This window comes from Solanum lycopersicum, chromosome 12 (assembly GCF_036512215.1).
Source record: "Solanum lycopersicum chromosome 12, SLM_r2.1".
Classification (NCBI taxonomy): Eukaryota; Viridiplantae; Streptophyta; class Magnoliopsida; order Solanales; family Solanaceae; genus Solanum; species Solanum lycopersicum.
This window is the reverse complement of record NC_090811.1, coordinates 15,290,452-15,309,772: the sequence shown is the minus strand read 5'-3', so window position 1 is coordinate 15,309,772 and position 19,321 is coordinate 15,290,452. Positions and strand designations below refer to the sequence as shown.

The 19,321-nt window shown below is 35.2% G+C and overlaps 1 protein-coding gene across 1 annotated transcript; it reads right to left on the bottom strand.

Annotated features, from left to right (window-relative positions):
* Window positions 1-521: 521 nt before the first annotated feature.
* Window positions 522-17,825, bottom strand: LOC101250280 (uncharacterized). The gene is made up of 7 exons (XM_004251967.5): window positions 17,623-17,825; window positions 15,190-15,637; window positions 13,046-13,098; window positions 12,759-12,823; window positions 12,560-12,638; window positions 1,591-1,896; window positions 522-1,051 (listed from the first exon to the last, which is right to left on the bottom strand). Exons 2-7 carry the CDS (start codon window positions 15,615-15,617, stop codon window positions 897-899), a joined length of 1,086 nt encoding a protein of 361 aa, XP_004252015.2. The 5' UTR covers window positions 15,618-15,637; window positions 17,623-17,825; the 3' UTR covers window positions 522-896.
* Window positions 17,826-19,321: the final 1,496 nt, after the last annotated feature.

Below are 19,321 nucleotides of genomic sequence, written 5' to 3'. Positions count from 1 at the left end.
ACTAGGATATTTCTCTATCAGTATTTGGTGAGACCTCTTTGATTTTGAGATTCCAGTTTATCTAGTTATTCATTACTTAATAGACATTGCTAGTGGAGTATTCAGGTAGAAGGGATCTTGTCTCAACAACTGTCTTCAGTTCATTAGAGATTTCATAGATGATTAGATGAGTCTATGTCACGATCTAAAAATCGAGTGTGAGTCATTTTCCTTAATTTTGAGGAAAATAGTATAATTTCCAAAAGTTTTATCCCAACTAAACATTAGAAAATTGAAAAACATTTTCTGAAAAAGTATTTTCCTTCATACCAACACTCTAACAAAACACTAAATAAGAATACAATGGTAAGCTTACCTTATTTCTGAAGGACAAAATATAAAACAATGACAATTAATGTTAACAAGTGGAGTATCTTATCTGTAGGTTCAATTTCAAATACAAAATATGCTTTAAAAGATTTTACCCAACAATGAGTTAAGTATGGGTGTTAAAATGTGATGTAGAAAGCCATCAACCATAATTGACAAACAGATAAATTCATGCAATTTCCATAAACTGGTGCAGATAACACCTCCATTGGACAAGAAAGTGCTCAAGTACACGCTCTTACAGCTTATGAGTATAAAATCCTATAAGATGGCAGCCAAATCCCAGGCCTCTAAGTAATGTATATCCATATCATCATGACAGTGCAGGTACAGAGGGACTGGTTCCCTAGTATATTTTATCTTTGCAGATGTTATCAGAATTGTAGCCAGATTAGTTTGGTTTTAATGTATAATAAGTTCCCGACGTATTTCCAGGAATACGTCAAGCACTGGGTGTTTGACAGGGTGAAATGCCAGAACCTTCTGAATGTCTCGATTTGAGTAGGAGCTTTCCCTATCATAAAATTTCACATGCTGCTGATATCCACTCGGCTTTTATGGAGTTGAAAGGCAGGGGTTATCCAGCTTCCGCAACTGCATTGAATGCCTGACCAGTTAAAGTAACCCAAGCGAGCGTCACAATGCGCACATAAAAGCTTGCCCTCCATGGCACCTTCTTCAACTGCACGCCACATTTCAGAGGCAGATCAGAAATGCCATATAGAAATCCAACATTGTACAAAAATATGACCAAGAAAGCAGGAATGTTTGCTAAGCAATATAATCTGTTTAATAAGAGTCAGCTGGCCTTCTCATGTTGAACCATGTATAGTTTATTTCATAAAGGGCAACAAAAAGGATGCTAAAATAGTGTCCTAGTTATTCCATTTCTGTCCCAAGAAAAAATGTTCTGCATATAGAAGGTCCACTCATTTGCAAATATAATGCCTATAAAGTTCATCAGTAGGTATTCATCACATCAGATGTGTGCTCTCATTTATCTAGTTTTATGTCCACCATCACTCGGGAAAGAGTACAGCCATTGAAAAGGTTTCTCAAGATATATTAACAATATGATCTGAATCAATCCCATCCTTCGTGGTGATCCAAGTTTACATTAACTTTACAATTTGGCTAAATTATTGCTGCATGAACTGTGACAATCATGCATACTTAATGTTGGCTAGCAATAAATGGAGGAGGTGATCTAGTATGCTGTACCTGTCCTCATCCATTTTAAAGGCTCAACAAAGACAGATGAACACTCATCGTCAGGTTTATTATAAGGATTGCCACTTCTCCTTTTATGCCACTCAAATGCCGTCTCGCCCTCTCCTGGAACATGATCCACAACATTCCCCTGCAGTGCTACAACTCTCCGGCATTTCTTGCAGCGGTAGGTTCGAGCAGAAGTTGTTTCTTTAGACAAGGATACATCCACATCTGAGGAAATATTTTCTGCTGCCAAGCCTGGATCAGCCCCAAATTTAGAGGTGTCTATTCTTTCTCCACGATTATAACAATCACCTGAAACATTAAAAAGACTATTTATTTGAAAGGGAGAACTATAACATGCAACGTAGTTCGGCAACATATATTTATGCAAAGTTCAAGATGTTGCATTACCATCCAACAGTTGAGACTGTTGTACACTTCAGAGAATATTTAAAAGAAAAGGAAAAGAAAAGAAACAACTTTCCACAAGTCTACATTCATCTGATATGGTTTATTTCCAGCAATATATATGTCTTTTGCTGGAGGTCTGGCGAAGGTTGGATCGCCTTTACTTTGGAAGTGGAGGGTTTATTTAATGCTCATCTTTCTCTCACGGGAAAAAGTTAAGTATTTATCCTCATGGTTCTAGTCGAATTTTCGGAGTTGTAGACTGCTAAACAACGGCTTGGTTGCTTCCAACCTCCACAACAATGAAATTTTGCACAAAGCTTCTAACAGCTAACCAATGATACAAACTAGCAGGAGTAAAAAATAAAAATTTGAAATTGGAAGTAGGAGTAATAGTTTTACCAAATCATTGTAGAAGTCTTTCCATAAAATGAAGAACAGGTTTAATCAAGTTCTGTTCCCTTGAACACAAACAAGCTAAAAGGTTTTGGGAATAACTTGTGGAAATGATATACTGATAAAACCAGCAGCAATTTTTAAAATAATTAAAATCAGCTCATAAAAACTAGGGAAAAGTAGATATGCTTCTACAGATGGACCCCCTTAAACAAAAGGAGTACTTTACAAATCATCCAAAATTCAATAATATCTTCTTCTTTTTTTTGAGTAAAGTGAAGTTTAAAAATTCAATATATCTTGTCAATCAACTCTTCGCTAGCTTTTGGCCATAGATTTCTGAATATTCTTGGCAAATATTATTTGAGTGAAAATTTCACCATGTGTTTGGCCAATAGCATTTGGGAAATATATTTCACCTTTTTAGAAAAATATGATTTATAGCCATAAGTTTTAAAAACTATCAAAACTAATTATAAGTTTGTATTACTAATCAATTAGATGTTCGTTGCAATAATAACAATTAGTGTCCATGACACTAGAGCAATGTGGTAGTTTGGAGTGAGTGCAACAACCATCATTTCATAAATCGTGAACCAATTTTATCGTTATCAACAACCATATCATCATTTAGGCCCCGTTTGGCCATACATTTCCCAAGTAATATTTGGGGGGGGGGGGGGGGGGGGGAATTTGTCAAATAGTGTTTACCATACAATTTGCCATAATTTGACAAATACTTTTGGCAAATATCCCAAATTCGCAAAAACTAATTTTTTCTAGTATTTTGGTCAAATCTCATTATTTGGGATCTTTTAATAATTCAAATTTTACACTAAGCTTTTATCTTTTACAAAAACACCCCATATAGTAATTGTTTGCGTTTTATTACATAATTTTTTACCTAAACACCAAAATAGTGATGAAATATTCAATGAATATGAAAGTGATGATATGGTTATTGATGAAAATAATGAACAATCGGTTCAGGGTAACAAAGTCATATGTTTTGTCTACTTCACGTTGTATGGAATGATGTTTGTTTCACTCACTCCAAACTATCACATTTCTCTGGTGTCATGGATAATACTTGTTATTTGTTGCAATGAATATCCAATTGACTTGTAATACGAACTCATGGTTAGTTGTTATAGTTTATACAACTTATGGGCATAAATCATATTTTTCTAAAAAAATTAAATATGTTTCCCAAATAATATGGCCAAACATATGGTGAAATTTCACACAAATAATAATTGTCAAGAATATTTGGGAATCTATGCTCAAACACTAGCTTAATATTCACTGAATATTTCATCACTACTTTGGTGTTCACGTAAAAAATTATGTAATACAACACAAACAACTATTGTAAAGGGTGCTTTTGTAAAGATAAAAGTTTAAGTAAAATTTCAATTTTCAAAAGATCCAAATAATGAGATTTGGCCCAAATACTAGAAAAAACTAGTATTTGGAAATTTGGAATATTTGCCAAATAATGGCAAATTATATGGACAAACATGATTTGCCAAATTTTTTCCCAAATATTATTTGGGGAATCTATGGCCAAATGGGCCCTTCGTCAAGGCCAAACTAGTCAAGGCTAGCAATACAAATCATCTATATCTACTCTACCCTATTAGGACCACAAGTGAGAAGTTGTTTGTGTTGGGCTAATCAATTTGAAAAACACTTTTGAGCAACAAGTAGTGTTTAGCCAAGCTTTTAAAAAGTGCTTTTAAGCGTACTTTCTCAAACGTGCTTTTCAAAAAAGCACTTTTGGAGAAAAGCTACTTTTTTCTACTACCTAAAAGCACTTATCTTCTCTTAAAAGCTTGGCAAACACCTCCCTTCTTAGAAGTACACTTCTGACCTCCCAAAAGTTTCGCCAAACAAACAAATTAATCTTACTTTTACTTGTTCTAAAATTGTTAGTCTATAGAGTGATTCTTCGTAATTCTAACTTTTGATCGACTGCCTTTTGCCAGTTTTGTCGATTAACACGATACAATCTACAGATTGCACCATAAAATCTCATCACTTTTATCATTTCATTCGCAACAAAATTCAAAAATCCATGCTCAAGGCAAAGGCCTATTGTAAATGCACATCACTGGGAAGCACCTCTGTATCTCCTCTCATTGTTTTTAGATTTGTGACAGCGCTCTCGCACAGATCTTCTATACTTATCAATTATTTCCTTCTTCACCAAAGGACTTTTCTCAGCACTGTATCATATGCTTTCTCTATGCCAATGAATATCACTGTGTAAATACTTCTTTTTTCTAATCATTTTCCCACAATCTTCTTAGCAAAATATAAATTATGTTGTAGATCTATCGAGCTTAAATCTAAAATAGTTGTGTCTTTGTAATGTGCCTAACTCTACACTCTATCACTCTTTCCAAAAGTTACATTGTATGACTAGTAAGTTATCCACTTCTTGGGATATCCTAGTACTTGATTACAAACAAAAAATGTACTCTTTGTCCACTCTTTTTGCACCTTTCTACCCCATACTGCAACATTGAATGGCTTGGTTAGCCATACTAATTCAATCTCTCCCAAGACACTTACAAACCACTATGAGATACCATTTGGACCCAGGTTTTTCTAGTTCTCACATTTTCATGGCATTGTTTACTTCACAAGTGGTGGCACAATACATGTAGAACATCAATTCTTCATATAATAGTAGGCTATGATAAGCCTTGGAGGTCTCACATTTCATATATATCTAATGCAGGACCACCAGCTCCTAGGCAGTCCCTACTTGAGAACCAAAAGAGGGAAATATGAGCATCAATGATTTGGTAACCTTATATATTCATAATCCACAAAATAACTAGAACAAGATATCACATTCTCAAACACTTGAAAGTATTAATAAATCATGCAGTTCACCTTTAGAAAGTAGTCAGGAGATGAGAAAAATGGAAACAAATAGCAAATTCAAGAAATATTGTACTAAGAACTAAATCTTGGAAGCATGGGTTATTCGACTAGTGCATGGTTACAAACTCGAGAGACAATTCGCTTCATAAAAAGCAAGAATAGGGCTCCCAAGGGATATGAAGCCTCCATTAGAATATTGAATATTCTCTACATCATTCTTTTGGAAAATTGTAATGTTGTATTCTTCAGCAATAGAGATATGTTGGTGACCTTCAAAAAACAGAGAGGAACAAAAGGAAAAGAGAAAAATACTTGCAAAGATCCTAATAATTCTACAATTAGTTCTGTTTTCTCTAAACCTTTCTCCATCAAACATGGAAAGATACAATAAAATTCCATTTAATCTTCTAAATGGAATCGGACATATCTTCAAAGTTTCTATTCTTCCTTTTTTTTTATTGTCCACCAAATGCAGTGTGGAATTATCCTCCAACATGTCTTTTGGCCCTTGCTTCCCTCTTCTTATTCATCAACTGAACAAGTCTATAGTATGCTCAGGCATGGTCCAATTTGTCTTTGTGAGAATAAGGAAGATGGCCCAAATTTGTGTTGTAAAGTTGCAATGCAAGAATAGATGCTTGTTGCCTTTTGCCTTTCTATATAATGAATTCCAAGATACTATAACCTTTTCTTTTCACTTCAACACTTCATGAGCAGGCAAGCCTTATTAGCAACCAACAATGTAAAGAAATTTACCTTAGTTGGTGCTAAGTTTCTCCATACCTTTCTCCACTACTGATAGCTGCTTTGCTGGGGGCTTTCCATTTTGTATGCCCTGCTAACAGTGAAAGCCTCATCATTACTATGTTCCCATCTCAAAGAATTAAGAGCACTGTAAAATGTCTCCACTTCTTAGTCATTCACTTCTAAAACCATATTACACCTGTGTTGTCCAACATTCATTGACATTTGGATTACTACATAGTAAGATCATAGTAAGAACAAATCTGTAAAGGATTCCTTTAGAGGATCTGTTTGTTCGGGCAACTGCCAAGAATTTAGTTCTCCAACCATCTCCCACTTCAATGTACATATTAGCTTCAAGTTTGTCCATGTGTATCCAATATTTATTCAGACCCCCACCCCATAGACATCAAACACTAATATTACTGCACTAAGAATTGTGCTCACTAACTTGGGTCTGATGACGTCCTTTCATAAGGCTTGTCCCTCTTTATTATATCTCCATAAGCACTTCATCAAAAGACTCTTGTTCTGTTTCCTCAAATCTCTGATACCTAAACCCCCATTTGTCTCTTCTATTAAAGCTTTATATTTTTAGCAAGGTAAAGTTATATTCCACAGCAATGTGGGTATGCTGTCAACCATCAAAAAATTTACAGTGCAAGTAATCATAATTACATATAACCTAAGAGGTCTACTAGCTGTTCTACCTCATCTATACCCTCTTCTTTACACCAAAGATATAAAGTATTAATGCAGTTTTCTTTTACTTTCTGCATTGGATTAGCAATATTTTCAAAACATCTATTGTTTCTTTCCTTCCAGACTGACCACCATATGCAAGAAGGAACTAGGCTCCACCATTTTTTCTGTTTTTTACTCCTACCTCTTCTCATCCAGTAGGTTAGAAGATGTGTCGTACGCTCAGGCATCACCCATGGTTTTTGGATGAGATTAAGAAACATATACCACACCTCAGAAGTCACTTTACAATGGAGGAACAAATGGCTATTTGTTTCCTCCTTTTCCTTGCAAAAGAAGCACCTTGAGACAATCTCAAAACCTCTCTTTTCAGTTTCTCCTGAGTGAGACATGCTCTTCAACATACCTTCCATGTGAAACCCTTAATCTTGGTAGGGATATTAGATTTCCATATTTGTTTCCAAGGTCCAGGGATGTTCCCAGGTTGTTACATCAGATTTCTTCTGTACAATCTTCCGACTGAAAATTTTCCATCCCTATCGTGTCTCCATCTGATTGTATCAGAGCTGGTATTTAAACCAGAGAAATCATTCAACCTTTGCAGTAAGCTGGCCACACTCTCAATCTCCCAGTCATGTAGAAGCCTCCTAAAGATGATATTATCTCCCATTTGACCAGTTATAACCATTAATTTCTTGGTATCCATGCCAAAGGAAGTCCATCATTAATCTGTCCAAGTTTTTCAAAACTTTGGCAGGTAATGGGAATAATGACATGACATAAGTAGAAACAGAGTCTAGCACTGAATTGATGAGGGTGTGTTGGCCTCTCAAAGGCAAATATTGAGCCTTCCATCTTGCTAATCACTTTGATGTTTTCTCCATAAAACCATCCCAAATATCTATTTACTTGTGTTTATTGCCTAAAGGCATGCCTAAGTAAACTGTAGGCGATTCTCCACTTTGCATCCAATTCTAAATGTTGGCCAACTCCAAATGCCTTTTCCACAATTCACTTTTAGAACTGAGGCAACTTCAAAAACAGTAAGATTGTTTTGATGAATCTTAGTGGTCCGCCTGAGGTTCACAGAAAATGATAGTTTCATCTGCATATATAAAATGACAGATTTCTTTAACTTGTCCATTGCTACCCTCCATCTGAAAACCTTTAATCCACCTATTTTGAATTGCTATTCTCATCAAGTTGTCAACCATTCATTGCCAAACTAAAAAGAAAGGAGGATAGGTGGTCAACCTGTTTAAGTCCCCTTTCGGAAGGGAAGAAGCCCACTGGTTCAGCATTCACCAAAATAGAAAATTTGACGGTGCTGATGCAAAAATTAATCCACCCAACCACTTCTCTCCAAAACCCATTTGTCTAATAGGTGTTCAACAAGAACATCCAAACCATATAGAGATCTATATCTTTCTATCGATAAATAGATCTATTGAGAAATGGATATTGATCTGGTTTCAAGATCTATGAACAAGGGTGTCTTGTTTTCTTCGCTGCTTTTTTTTTTACCTTTTTTTTTTAAATGGTAATGACGACAAGAATATCCAACTTACATGATCATAAGCCTTTTTAATATCCAGTTTGCACATTACACCAGGCTCTTCACCTTCAATCTTGAAATCACACATTCACTAACTATAAGTGCAATATCCATTATCTGTCTCTCTTTAATCAAAGTAATCTGGTCCTTGTTGACCAACTTATTCACCAGCATTTTCAATCTTTCAGCTATTATCTTTGCTATTATCACCTTGTATATGCCTGTGGTCAGACTTATAGGATTGAAGTTCTTCAATAGAGAAGCACCTGCTTTCTTTGTAATGAGAGCCACAAAAGTTGCATTGAAACTTCTATCAGTCCTCTGATTATCATAGAACCCTTATATCCCACCTTTGATGTCTTCTTTCATCACTTTCCATAATATAAAAATAGGTGGACATGTGAAAACCATTTGAACCAGAGGCTTACATGAGAAAAACCATCGGGCCTAGGGGGCTTTCTCCATAGCACAAAGTTTAGTGCATTCTAGAATCTACTTGTCTTCAATTTGTTTATGTAACTCTTCCTTCTCGTCCTCATTAATACAAGTAACCCCTACAATTGTAATTATGGCCTCCAAGCTTCAGTCTCCTTCTATATTATTGATAGAAACACTTGATGGCCATCTTTATGTCGGTAGGATCAGTGATATTGCTTCCCTCCACTTTGAAAGAGTCAATGATGTTGTAACTTTTGTGTGATGTTGCTATTCTACGAAAAATACTTGGTGTTCTTGTCCTACTGTTTCAACAATTGTATTTTGGATCTTTGTCTCCACCCTAACTCTTAATTTAACTTATTCAAAGACATTGCCAAATTTATTTTTTGCATGAATTCATCATTTGAAAGTGATCTTTGCTCCTGAAGGATCTCGTATTTGGACAATTGGTCAAGGATCTCTTCCTTGTGTTACCGGTTGCTCCTATGCTTGCTCCATTCCTTCAATTTCTCTTTTAGAAGTTTCAACTTTCAGTTTAAACAAACCTGGTTGTACAAGTAACTACAAATGATGACCACCAGAAAGGCAGATACTCACTTTCTCCTTGAAGCCTTCAACCCCCATCCACCAATTTTCAAATTTGAAGTAAGATTTCTTAACGTTCATGTCTCCACAAGTCAGTAGAATTGGGTTATGGTCAGACACCAACTTTGGAAGAGTCAATTGTCTAATGAGTGTGAAAAGTTCCTCCCATTGAGAGGAAGCATAACTCTTTCAATTCTTGATGCAGTTATATGGTTCTTTCTCATCTCCAAGTGAAAGACCCTCCAAATATATAAGGAGCAAGTTCCACCTCTTCAATACAATTAGAGAATTTTAACATAGCCCCATTGGTTGATCAACGGTTTGTTCTTTCTAATGGATATCTGATGACAATAAAGTCACCACACACTACCCACGACCCTTCAAAAAGACTTCTCATAGCTCATAATTACCATCAAAAGAACCCTTTCCCTCTTCTCCATTTTGCACTTAGCATAGAAAGCCATAAAATTCCATGTTAGATCCTAGTTCTGACCTCGTAATTTGCAGGTAATGCATAGTTCACCACTCTCTCGCTCTACTAACTCCCCTTCCCAGACCCTTTTGTCCCATAGTATTAGGATCTCTCCACTGCACCCCACTATCTCCAAATGCACCCCACCGCCCCAATTGATTGTTCCAAAATAGTATGCAACAAATTACATTGCCCTCAAATTTAGTTTCCACTCAAATACAAATACCTACCCCCAATCGACTTAACTAGGTTTCTGATTAGTCCCTTTTCTTTCATCATTTAGACCCCATGCGCTCGATGATACTAATTTCACCCTCATTGTTTGTTCCATAATAGTTAGGCCTCTCCCTCTTATTCTTGGCTCACCATCCTTGAATTCATATTGAAATTAAGTGCCCATTAGGATAAGCTTATAAAATAATAACTTAAAAGTCATAAGTAGAAGATACCCTACTTTTTGGCTTATATTAAAACTGTTTTGGCCTAAAAATGAGTGCTTAAAGGCACTTTTTAACTTTTCCAAACGCCTGGAAAACTAAAAAGTTCTTAAAAGCCAAAAGCACCTAAAAATAAGCTAATCCAAACGCCCCCTAAATTTCTTTGGGACCACTGTTGTTGTAACTGATTGATGAGCTATCCTCTGACTTCTAATTCTCCCTTTGCATGTTCAGGTAATTTCATGATTAAAGCGAATTTCTTTTTTGTACCCCACATTACTATTTAAAAAAAAATTCATACCCCTTGGTAGAGACTACAAAGAAATGAATATGTTTGATTAGATTAAGATGAAACTTTAGTGCGGCTTGCGATTTGATTACGTCCTCGACAATATTGTCATCCACCGCTAACGGCTTAGGGTTCTCATACTCCACCAATTGTTCTCCAAAGAACTTCATAGAGCCTTCTTCCCCCTCACAGCCACTCTCTAAGTGCTATCTAGCTCGCTTGAAAGTTGAAACCATTTCACATCTAAGTAATTGCTTTGATCTGCATAATATCCACAAGGAGGCTCTGAGAGTTCTTTGGAGTTACTGACTTATTGTCATTCACATGCAGTATTTTGTGTCCCCATCAATACTGGAATGTTCATAGGCTTTCTCTGATTTGCCCAACTTTCTTAAAATGGAATGTATAAAGGGTTTTGTGAATCCATTGGACTTCCCTGATTAAAAATTACCCAACTTTCTCAAAATGGAATGTGTAAAGGGTTTTGTGAGTCCATTGGATTTAATTAAAAATCCCAACTAATCAATTGGTTTCTGAAAAAGGAATCGGACCTCCTCTTGAAAAGAGTCTTCTTACCCAATCAAAATAGAAGAGGATTCCGCTATTAGTAAATCAGCGGGGACCCCACACTCCTTCGACACATGACTTGCCCCTGATAAATTTCCTTTTTCCTTGTTAATTTCAAACCCTAAGTTATCCTCTACTGCTACTTCTTCTTTTCAATGTAAATTGACCCGGTCTATTGTAGAAGTATAGTTATGCTACAATTTCTGTTGTAGCCTGGCTATCACCTCAATCAGAGGTCCCAGCCTCCATCGCCGATCTGTAGGTCACCGAAGTTCCGCACCACACCATATCGGCAAGGTATATATTAAATCACAATCTGCGATCTCTATTTTTCGACAATATCTTTCTTTTGGTCCTTGAACTCTAATTCTAGCCCATCACAGATGATTTTGAGTTCAGTTTCTTCCTCGTTCTCCAACCAACCACTGCAATCAGCTCTAATCTTTTTCATGACCACCTTGTTACATAGCTATAACACCCTGTTCCATAGCTATAGCCTATCATGTCGTAAACCTAAATATTAGCAGCATCTTTCTAAGTATGATTTGTCCAACTCCTGAGTTTCATTGCAGGTAGGAGCCTCTTCTCCACCACACAATCTCCCCACTAGGCATCTGCGCAGAAGCTCATTCTCCTCTGAGCCCTCAGAGCCCGAGGTTGTCAATAGAAGCTTCTCATTTTCAAACAATTTTGCCTCCTTTTGATTCCATTTACTTTTTTGTAATGCCTCTTGGTAATTGACTCCCCATTGCTTGTATTGATAGTTGTTTCCCCTGTTGTAATAAATGCACCGCATGTTTCTGTCTTTCTCTTAATGAAGTTTTTCTACTTTAATGGCTAGGCTACCCCATCCCTCATTGAATGCATTCTCTGATCCATTCACTATTATAACTGAAACAACACGGCCATATTTATTGAACAATCTCAGCATCTCCAAGATTTTAAGTTCTTCCCTCTGTTTCCAAAAGCTTCCTTAAGCCTATTACATCGACAGAGTAAAGCTCCCCTACTAAGCAGTAAGCACCATTCTTCTGATCGACATTCTCGCCATCTCCACCCAATCATACCATGTCTCTGATATAGAAGTTGTCTCCATAAGATCATAAGATTTCCCCTGATCTGAAATATAATCTTTTTTCCAGGTGAATCCTGATGATGAAAGTTGTAGTAACTGAAATTTTTTGGTGATCAAGGCGACAATCAACTCTGAGTTGTATCAGATATCCAATATTTTAGAGGAGATCGATGAAGAAGAGATTTATGAGAGATAATATTTTCCATATCCTTCAGTCAATGCACTCTAAGTTTGTACAGATTATTGGATCGATCTAAAACAACTAAGTTTGTACAGATTATTGGATCGATCTAAAACAAACCTACCTAATGTACCTTGCATATTCAGGATTTTCCCATTTTCTATCTTCTATGTAGTTAAGAAATAAATAATATTAATCTGAAGATAGACAAAGAAAAGTGAGAAATTGGACCTAGGACTTTAAGGTGGAAGCGTTTGTAAACGCTGCTTGCATGATCTACTTTGAAACCCATCTGTTCAAACAATTTCAACTGCAGACAAAAGATACAAAATTCACTCAGATTCCACTCAGGTACTGGACAAAGCAGGAAACTAATTCATTAATGATCATAAAGTGTTGCTTACAAATCACTTCTTACTGCCTATTTCACCTGATCTAGAAAACCATCATTTGGGCAGACAAATTCACAGTTTTGACGAAGAGATTCAATCGCATCTGTAGAAACAAAGCAGCAGAAATTTTCAAACAATAATAAGGACAAAGGGATGATCTTCAAAGTGCATAAAGCAGAAGCATAATCGCTAATCCTTAGCAAATTGTGCAGTTCTTTCAGGCAGCTCAAATGGAAGCCACCAACAGTTACTGTGTTGAAACTATGCTCTCCGGTATTCCATAGTGAAGGCCCAAAGTAAAAAAGGAATAAGGAGATGATCAAACCTTCTTGAGATAGTTGTTCAGTTTTCATCAGGTAAGCTGTAATGATGGCTGCACTGAAAGCAAAAGAGCAAACAAGGGTGTCAATTGGTCAAAAATTAGCAGGATATTGTCAGCAGTAAAAGTTTTACCAAGAAAACCTAGACTGTGTGCCCTCCATTAGAGCCATAGGCCAGGAAGCATATCCAAGCATTCTTAGATTCCCGTGGAAAGGTACATAATAACCACGATAGTGGAAAAGAAACTTATTGGAGATAACTTAATTACTGTTCTCTTACACAACCACAAACATCGTGCAACGATATGTATGGAATTGTGTCGTATGTGAAAAGTTAGTCAACCATCAAACACAATTTAACTGAAAATGAAATGAGCAGCAGTTCATTTGTTTATAAATGAATTTCTTAGGTTTAGTTAGACCAAATATATCAGCATTTGCACTTCACTGTAACATAACCAGAAACTATAATGAAGCCAAATAATGAACCTAGAAAGAAAAATACAAACTTATGCTGGTGACTGATCATATTGACCGCTATGCGTAAAACTCAAACTTTACTACAGTCAAAATTTAATAGTGCAGGGGAGTTTTGCATCTAAGTAGAAAGATCAAAAAAATGATAGAGTTAGGCCCTAGAACCTAGGTTCTTATCCCCCCCCCTTCCCGACCCAAAAAGAACAAACTGTATTAGCCAATAAAAATCTTGATTTTTGACAAGTTTGTTTGAAATGGAATCTTAATTTATGACCAATTTCAACTTTGCCAAGCAAGGATCATCGTTGTAGACCCCATGTTTATGCTTGTCTTATTGATAAATATATAAAAGAGAGTAACATAAATATCTTCAACCCAAACAAAAGAAGAAAAATATTGTACATTGTAATAGTCCTATTCAGTAATCTGTTACCAAAGTTACTGTTTCAACTCTGAAAGCGGCATATTATCTCTTAATGGTAACAAATCAAACCATTTGTATCTTTACATTGAAACGAAATTAAATTCATTTTTACTAGTTTGGCAAGTTAATTGATAAGCAATATACCCTATCTCATCTTCCAAAATTCGATAACTGATATTAATGGATGAGTTTTATCTTAACAAAAGAAAGAAAGAAACCCGAGGTTAAGGTTCAACATGCATGTAACTGCTTAAAGTAGCAGGTACTAAGCCTTGACAAATTGTTGCCATTTTTATAGCAAAACAGCAGCCTATGCAGTAAGTTAACTTCAATTGATTCATGAAAAAAAGCAAAAGGAACCACTGTATGAATTTGAATCCTCTTTAATAGGTATGAATAGCTCACAGACTGCTCAATGTAGTAAAAGGTAGATGTCCAAATCTGGCACATCTTTTTTATCATAACATTTAACCTATATTCATTTCATGAGGAATTGCACTTTTTCAACTGGTGAGAAGTCTTCCCAGGTAAGCTAAAGCATCTTAAAATAGATTTTAGTACATCCAATTACAGAGGAATCCTGATAACAGAATAGGGTCCAAAAACAGATGGTACATTGGTACTAGAAGTCAAAGTGAAGATCATGTTATAATATCAGCAAGTTTTTTTTTAAAAAAAAAGGGTTCCTATGAAATGAAAATTGAGAACATTAAGAATCAGTACACATCCAAATCAAGCTGGTTAATCCACATTTAGGTTGGAGAAAAACTGAATATATTGCTTTTGTGTGGAGAGGAAAGGAGCTGCAACTTCTTAAAAAACAATACTCTCTTCGTCTCAAATTATGTGGCATACATTCCTTTTTAGTCTATTACAGAAAGAATATCATCTTTTCTTATCTGCAAATGATTTTAACTTTAAACTTCTCATGTTATCCTTAGATGATTTATAGTCACACAAACCTCCATGGCTTGTTTTACCACAAGTTCCCAAAGTGTTACTTTCTTTTTAAAACTTCATGCCAAGTCACATAAACACACACAACATACTTTGCAAGAGTACTTCCATTTCTAAGAAGTAGTCTAAGCTTCCTCATTCATAAATGTTTTTTTTGTAATATATGACCATTCTACTGGGTGAAGGTCCATCAGGACTTAGTAGAATGTCGCATCTAATTTACTGTACCCAGAAGTTGGGACGTAACCAACCCCTAAAAGAATGAGCATACGAGCCAGGTAGAAGCAATACCTTCTTGATACACCAGCAAAGCAATGCACCAATACAGACCCCTCTTTTCTACTTTCTTTGATAAAATCCAAACAAACATCTAAAGAATCCAGCAAATTCTCGTTCTCCATGTCTCTCAAGGGCACAGCCATCCTTATAAACTTCAAATCTTTCCCTGCATTCTCAAGCAAGTACAGGAGCTTCTTAGGTGTTGATGAGCTCTTAGTCTCATCACTTATAGCATCTGCATTTCCCGAATACCCAACATACTCCTTTCGGATCTCCTTGGTTGGTATTGAAATCCCAGAACGCCATTCCGAGAAAAAGGAGATTGAAGTTGAGCTAAGGACGGACAAGATATGTGTGATTTCATCACTACCATGCTGAAGAACCTCAGCTGCATCGCCTATGTTGCCAATAAACAGATGATCACGAACCAGATACGGCATATCCGAACCAGATTCCTTGACTGCAGACGTGAATCTTAATTATTGAAAATGCCCACAGTTGGTAACAACCAAATTTCTTTTCAAAAGATAAATACTTTCAGCTCACAAGATTGAAATCAATTCTAAATTTTGGCATGCCAAAAAAATTGCAATATCGCATGAACATTTTGTATGATCTTTGTTACCGCTTTGCATTTAAGATGTGTCAAAAAACATTTTTAATGTTCTATTTAAAATCACATTTTCTGGACTCAAAATCGTTTAAAATTCTGCACAGAATAATCAATTGCACCCCACTTAGATTATCTTACGCCATTGACATGCTTTCTTTTTTTTTGAGAATGGTAAAGTTGTATTCAACAGCAATGAAGGTATGCTGGCAATTAAACAAAAATTACAAGGTAAACAGTCATAATTACAATTTACAAAGATCCTAGGAAATCTACTAGGTGATCTACATCATGTATACCCTCTTTTTAAACAAAAAATAGAGTATTAATGCAGCTTTCTTTTACTTTCTGCATAGGGTTGGTAATATTGTTGCAACATCTATTGTTTCTTTCCCTCCAAATTGACCAGCACATGCAAGATGGAACTAGATTCCACCACTTTCCTGTGTTTAACTCCCCCCCTCTTCAAATCAAGCAGCTTAGTAGGTCTTCAATATGCACAGGCATCACCAAAGGATCTTGGATAAGGTTTTGAAACACATACTAACTTTAACGTTATCCAAAAAAAAAATTTGAAACACATACTTTATTTGGGCAATAACTCTACACTGAAGGAACATATTATTGTTACATATTGACATGGTTTTCAAAGAGGGAAGTGTGCAAAAAACAGTTCACATTTGAAGTAGATGAGTTGATTGACAAATGTAGTCAAAGGAGAAGAGAGTAAAATAGTGTCAAGCGTTGCTGTAGCTTTAAATTCAAACTCAATTAAAGCACGAGCTTTAGTAAAAGAGGCATGATGAAGAAAAAAAATTAAGATGAAGTAACTTTTAGCACTACAAAGTAATGCGAGGAAAAATAACTATAAAGTTCAAAATCCATTATATTTATTTGCAAATTGCTATTTCAACTACCAAGCAAAGGTTTTTTGCTAATCCTATAAAAGAATAATCTCAATTTCATTTCCATTTCCATTTCCATTTCCAACTAATATAGACCCTACTATTAATAATTAATAATTAATGATCTTGGTTGGCAACAAACTTTTGGTCATTATAGGTGATAATTAACACATGTTATACATTAACCTCACAACATCACAACGCTCAACTTTCAAGACAAAAATTGACATGAAATCTACCCTTAAGTTTCGGATTAGCTATATAGTACTGAATCGCTGATCTATTTAGGATGTATTGTATAGAAGGCTATAGGTTAGTAGATTTTGTTTGTATTGATGAGTGAGTAGTTAGTCCAATACTACTCTGTTTGTAAAGATACAATTTTGGTTATGAATGAAAGCAGGCAGATTAGCCAAAAAAAAAATTCCCATGATATTATTTGTCGTATATAACAAGATGCGGAGAATGAATTACTCTCTATATCCCAAATTATGTGATAATCTTTCCCTTTTTAAGTTTGTCCCAAAAGAACACTTGTCTATATTTAGAACGAATTTAACTCTAAACTTTTCATTCCCCCTAATGAGATAATTTATAGCCACAGACACTTGTATAGCTTGTTTTGGACAACCAAGTTTCAAAGACTGCCCAATAAAATAACTTCCAAATAACCTCAGATAAAGTGGGATAAATTTATGAGTTTAACATTTTAGGGTTCATTGTGTAATTCCAATTTTCTTCTTCTATACAAAAGATAAATAAATGTTTAGAGAATTGCATCAAACGATTGGCCTTAAGGGGTACCCTAGCGGTTGAAGAGTTGGCGTAGAACTATTCAGTACTGTGGGGAATTACTGAAGCTGAGTCCAATTACACAGATGTAAAAAAAATCTACAACAGATAGAGGAGAGAGAGAGAAGGGAACATTACCAGCCCTGTTTTTGGGAAGAAACAAAGATCGTCGAGGAATTCGCCGGCCTGTTTTTGGGAAGAAACAAAGATCGTCGAGGAATTCGCCGGAGAAAGCTATCGCCAAGTTTACGGCTGCGACAGGAGTGTGGGCTGTGGCTATTCTTTGTTTTCCAAATAACAAACTCTGCTATGATAAGATTTTGGGCCTTACTTTTTAGGGCGTTTGGATTCGCTTATTTTATGTGCTTTAAGCTAAATAGTTTTTGTGTAATTTTTACGTATAATAAATATAAAAATTGTATTTGTATTATAGCTATAGTTTGGATAATTGTGTTCTATATCAAATATAAATATATATGTTTCGTTATACATATACAAAAGAAAACAATTGTATAATTTTGTTGTACATATACAAAAGAAAGAGTTGTATAATTTCATTGTACATATACAAAAAAAAAATAGTTGTATAATATGTTTTGGTATACATATACAAAAGATCAATTGTATTATTTGTGTTTGCATAAAGCGAGAAAGAGAGAAAGACAAAAAAATTGGGCAGTGGAGGATCATATTTGTCTAATTATAGGTGTATATGACCAATATATATGCATTCTTATTTGTATGTACAATTTTCTCTCGCTTTATACAAACACAAACACAATGTATATATTTGTGTTTGTATAAAGTGAAGGAGGTAAGTGACGGAGCGAGATCTGGGAGAGTTGCGAGCGAGATCTGGGAGAGTGGCGAGCGTGATGTGGGAGAGTGGCGAGCGAGATCTGGGAGAGCGGAGACAGGTAACGAAAATATATGTATATATACAATTTTCTCTCGCTTTATAAAAATGCAAACACAATTTATGCATTCACATTTTTTTTGTAAAGTGAGAGAGGAGAGTGATCTAGCGAGATCTGGTAGAGAGATGAGCAAGATCTAGGAGAGTGGAACTAAAAAATATGTATATATACAATTTTTTTCTCACTTTATACAAACACAAATGCATTTTATACATTTGCATTTGTATAAAAAAAAATGAGAGAGACGAGGGAGAGAACGAGAGTGACGAGCGAGATTCAACAGGAGAGAGACAAAATAGCAACAGTTTGTTATGAGGTACAACTAAATCAAATTATATTTATAGGATTTAATTTGAATTAATAGTTTGCTATTATATACAATTTTTCCAATAGTTTTTAAGCAGTTTTGAAGTATTTGGATAAAGTTTTAAAAATGCTTATAATCACTTATTTTTAAAGCCAAAATAACAAAAATAAGCCAATAGGCATAAGTTAGAAAATAGAAATCCTTACTTATGGTTTTTGACTTATAAGTCATAAGTCAAAAATCAATCTAAATATTACTTAGCCCCTCCTCTATGTATTATGGACTCTGAATTAACTAAAGGGAAAATTATGTGGTCAATTGAACTTATATTATTTAATTACTTATCATAGTTATATTTTGCTATAATTATCATTGGGACTAACATTATACATTAATTATGTGGGCTAACTTTGAGTTTGTATACTTAGTCACATTTGTATATGTATAATTCATTAAAACATATAAATATATATATGTATAATATACAATTATCTAACCGATATAATTATACAGTTCACCTCTCTCCCACTATTTGCCCTCTCTCGCTCACCTCTCTACTTTCTCTCCCGATTTCGCTTTCCATATATACAAGTGCATATGCATAATATACAAA

Bases quoted from the DNA above. Each gene is read 5' to 3' on its own strand.
- LOC101250280 (XM_004251967.5), bottom strand. From the start codon at position 15,617: ATGCCGTATCTGGTTCGTGATCATCTGTTTATTGGCAACATAGGCGAT. The intron at 13,099-15,189 runs GTATTGCTTCTA...TTTTGCTTTCAG, and splicing joins TTTGCTGGTGTATCAAGAAG to TGCAGCCATCATTACAGCTT. The intron at 12,639-12,758 runs GTGAAATAGGCA...TTTTGTCTGCAG, and splicing joins ATGATGGTTTTCTAGATCAG to TTGAAATTGTTTGAACAGAT.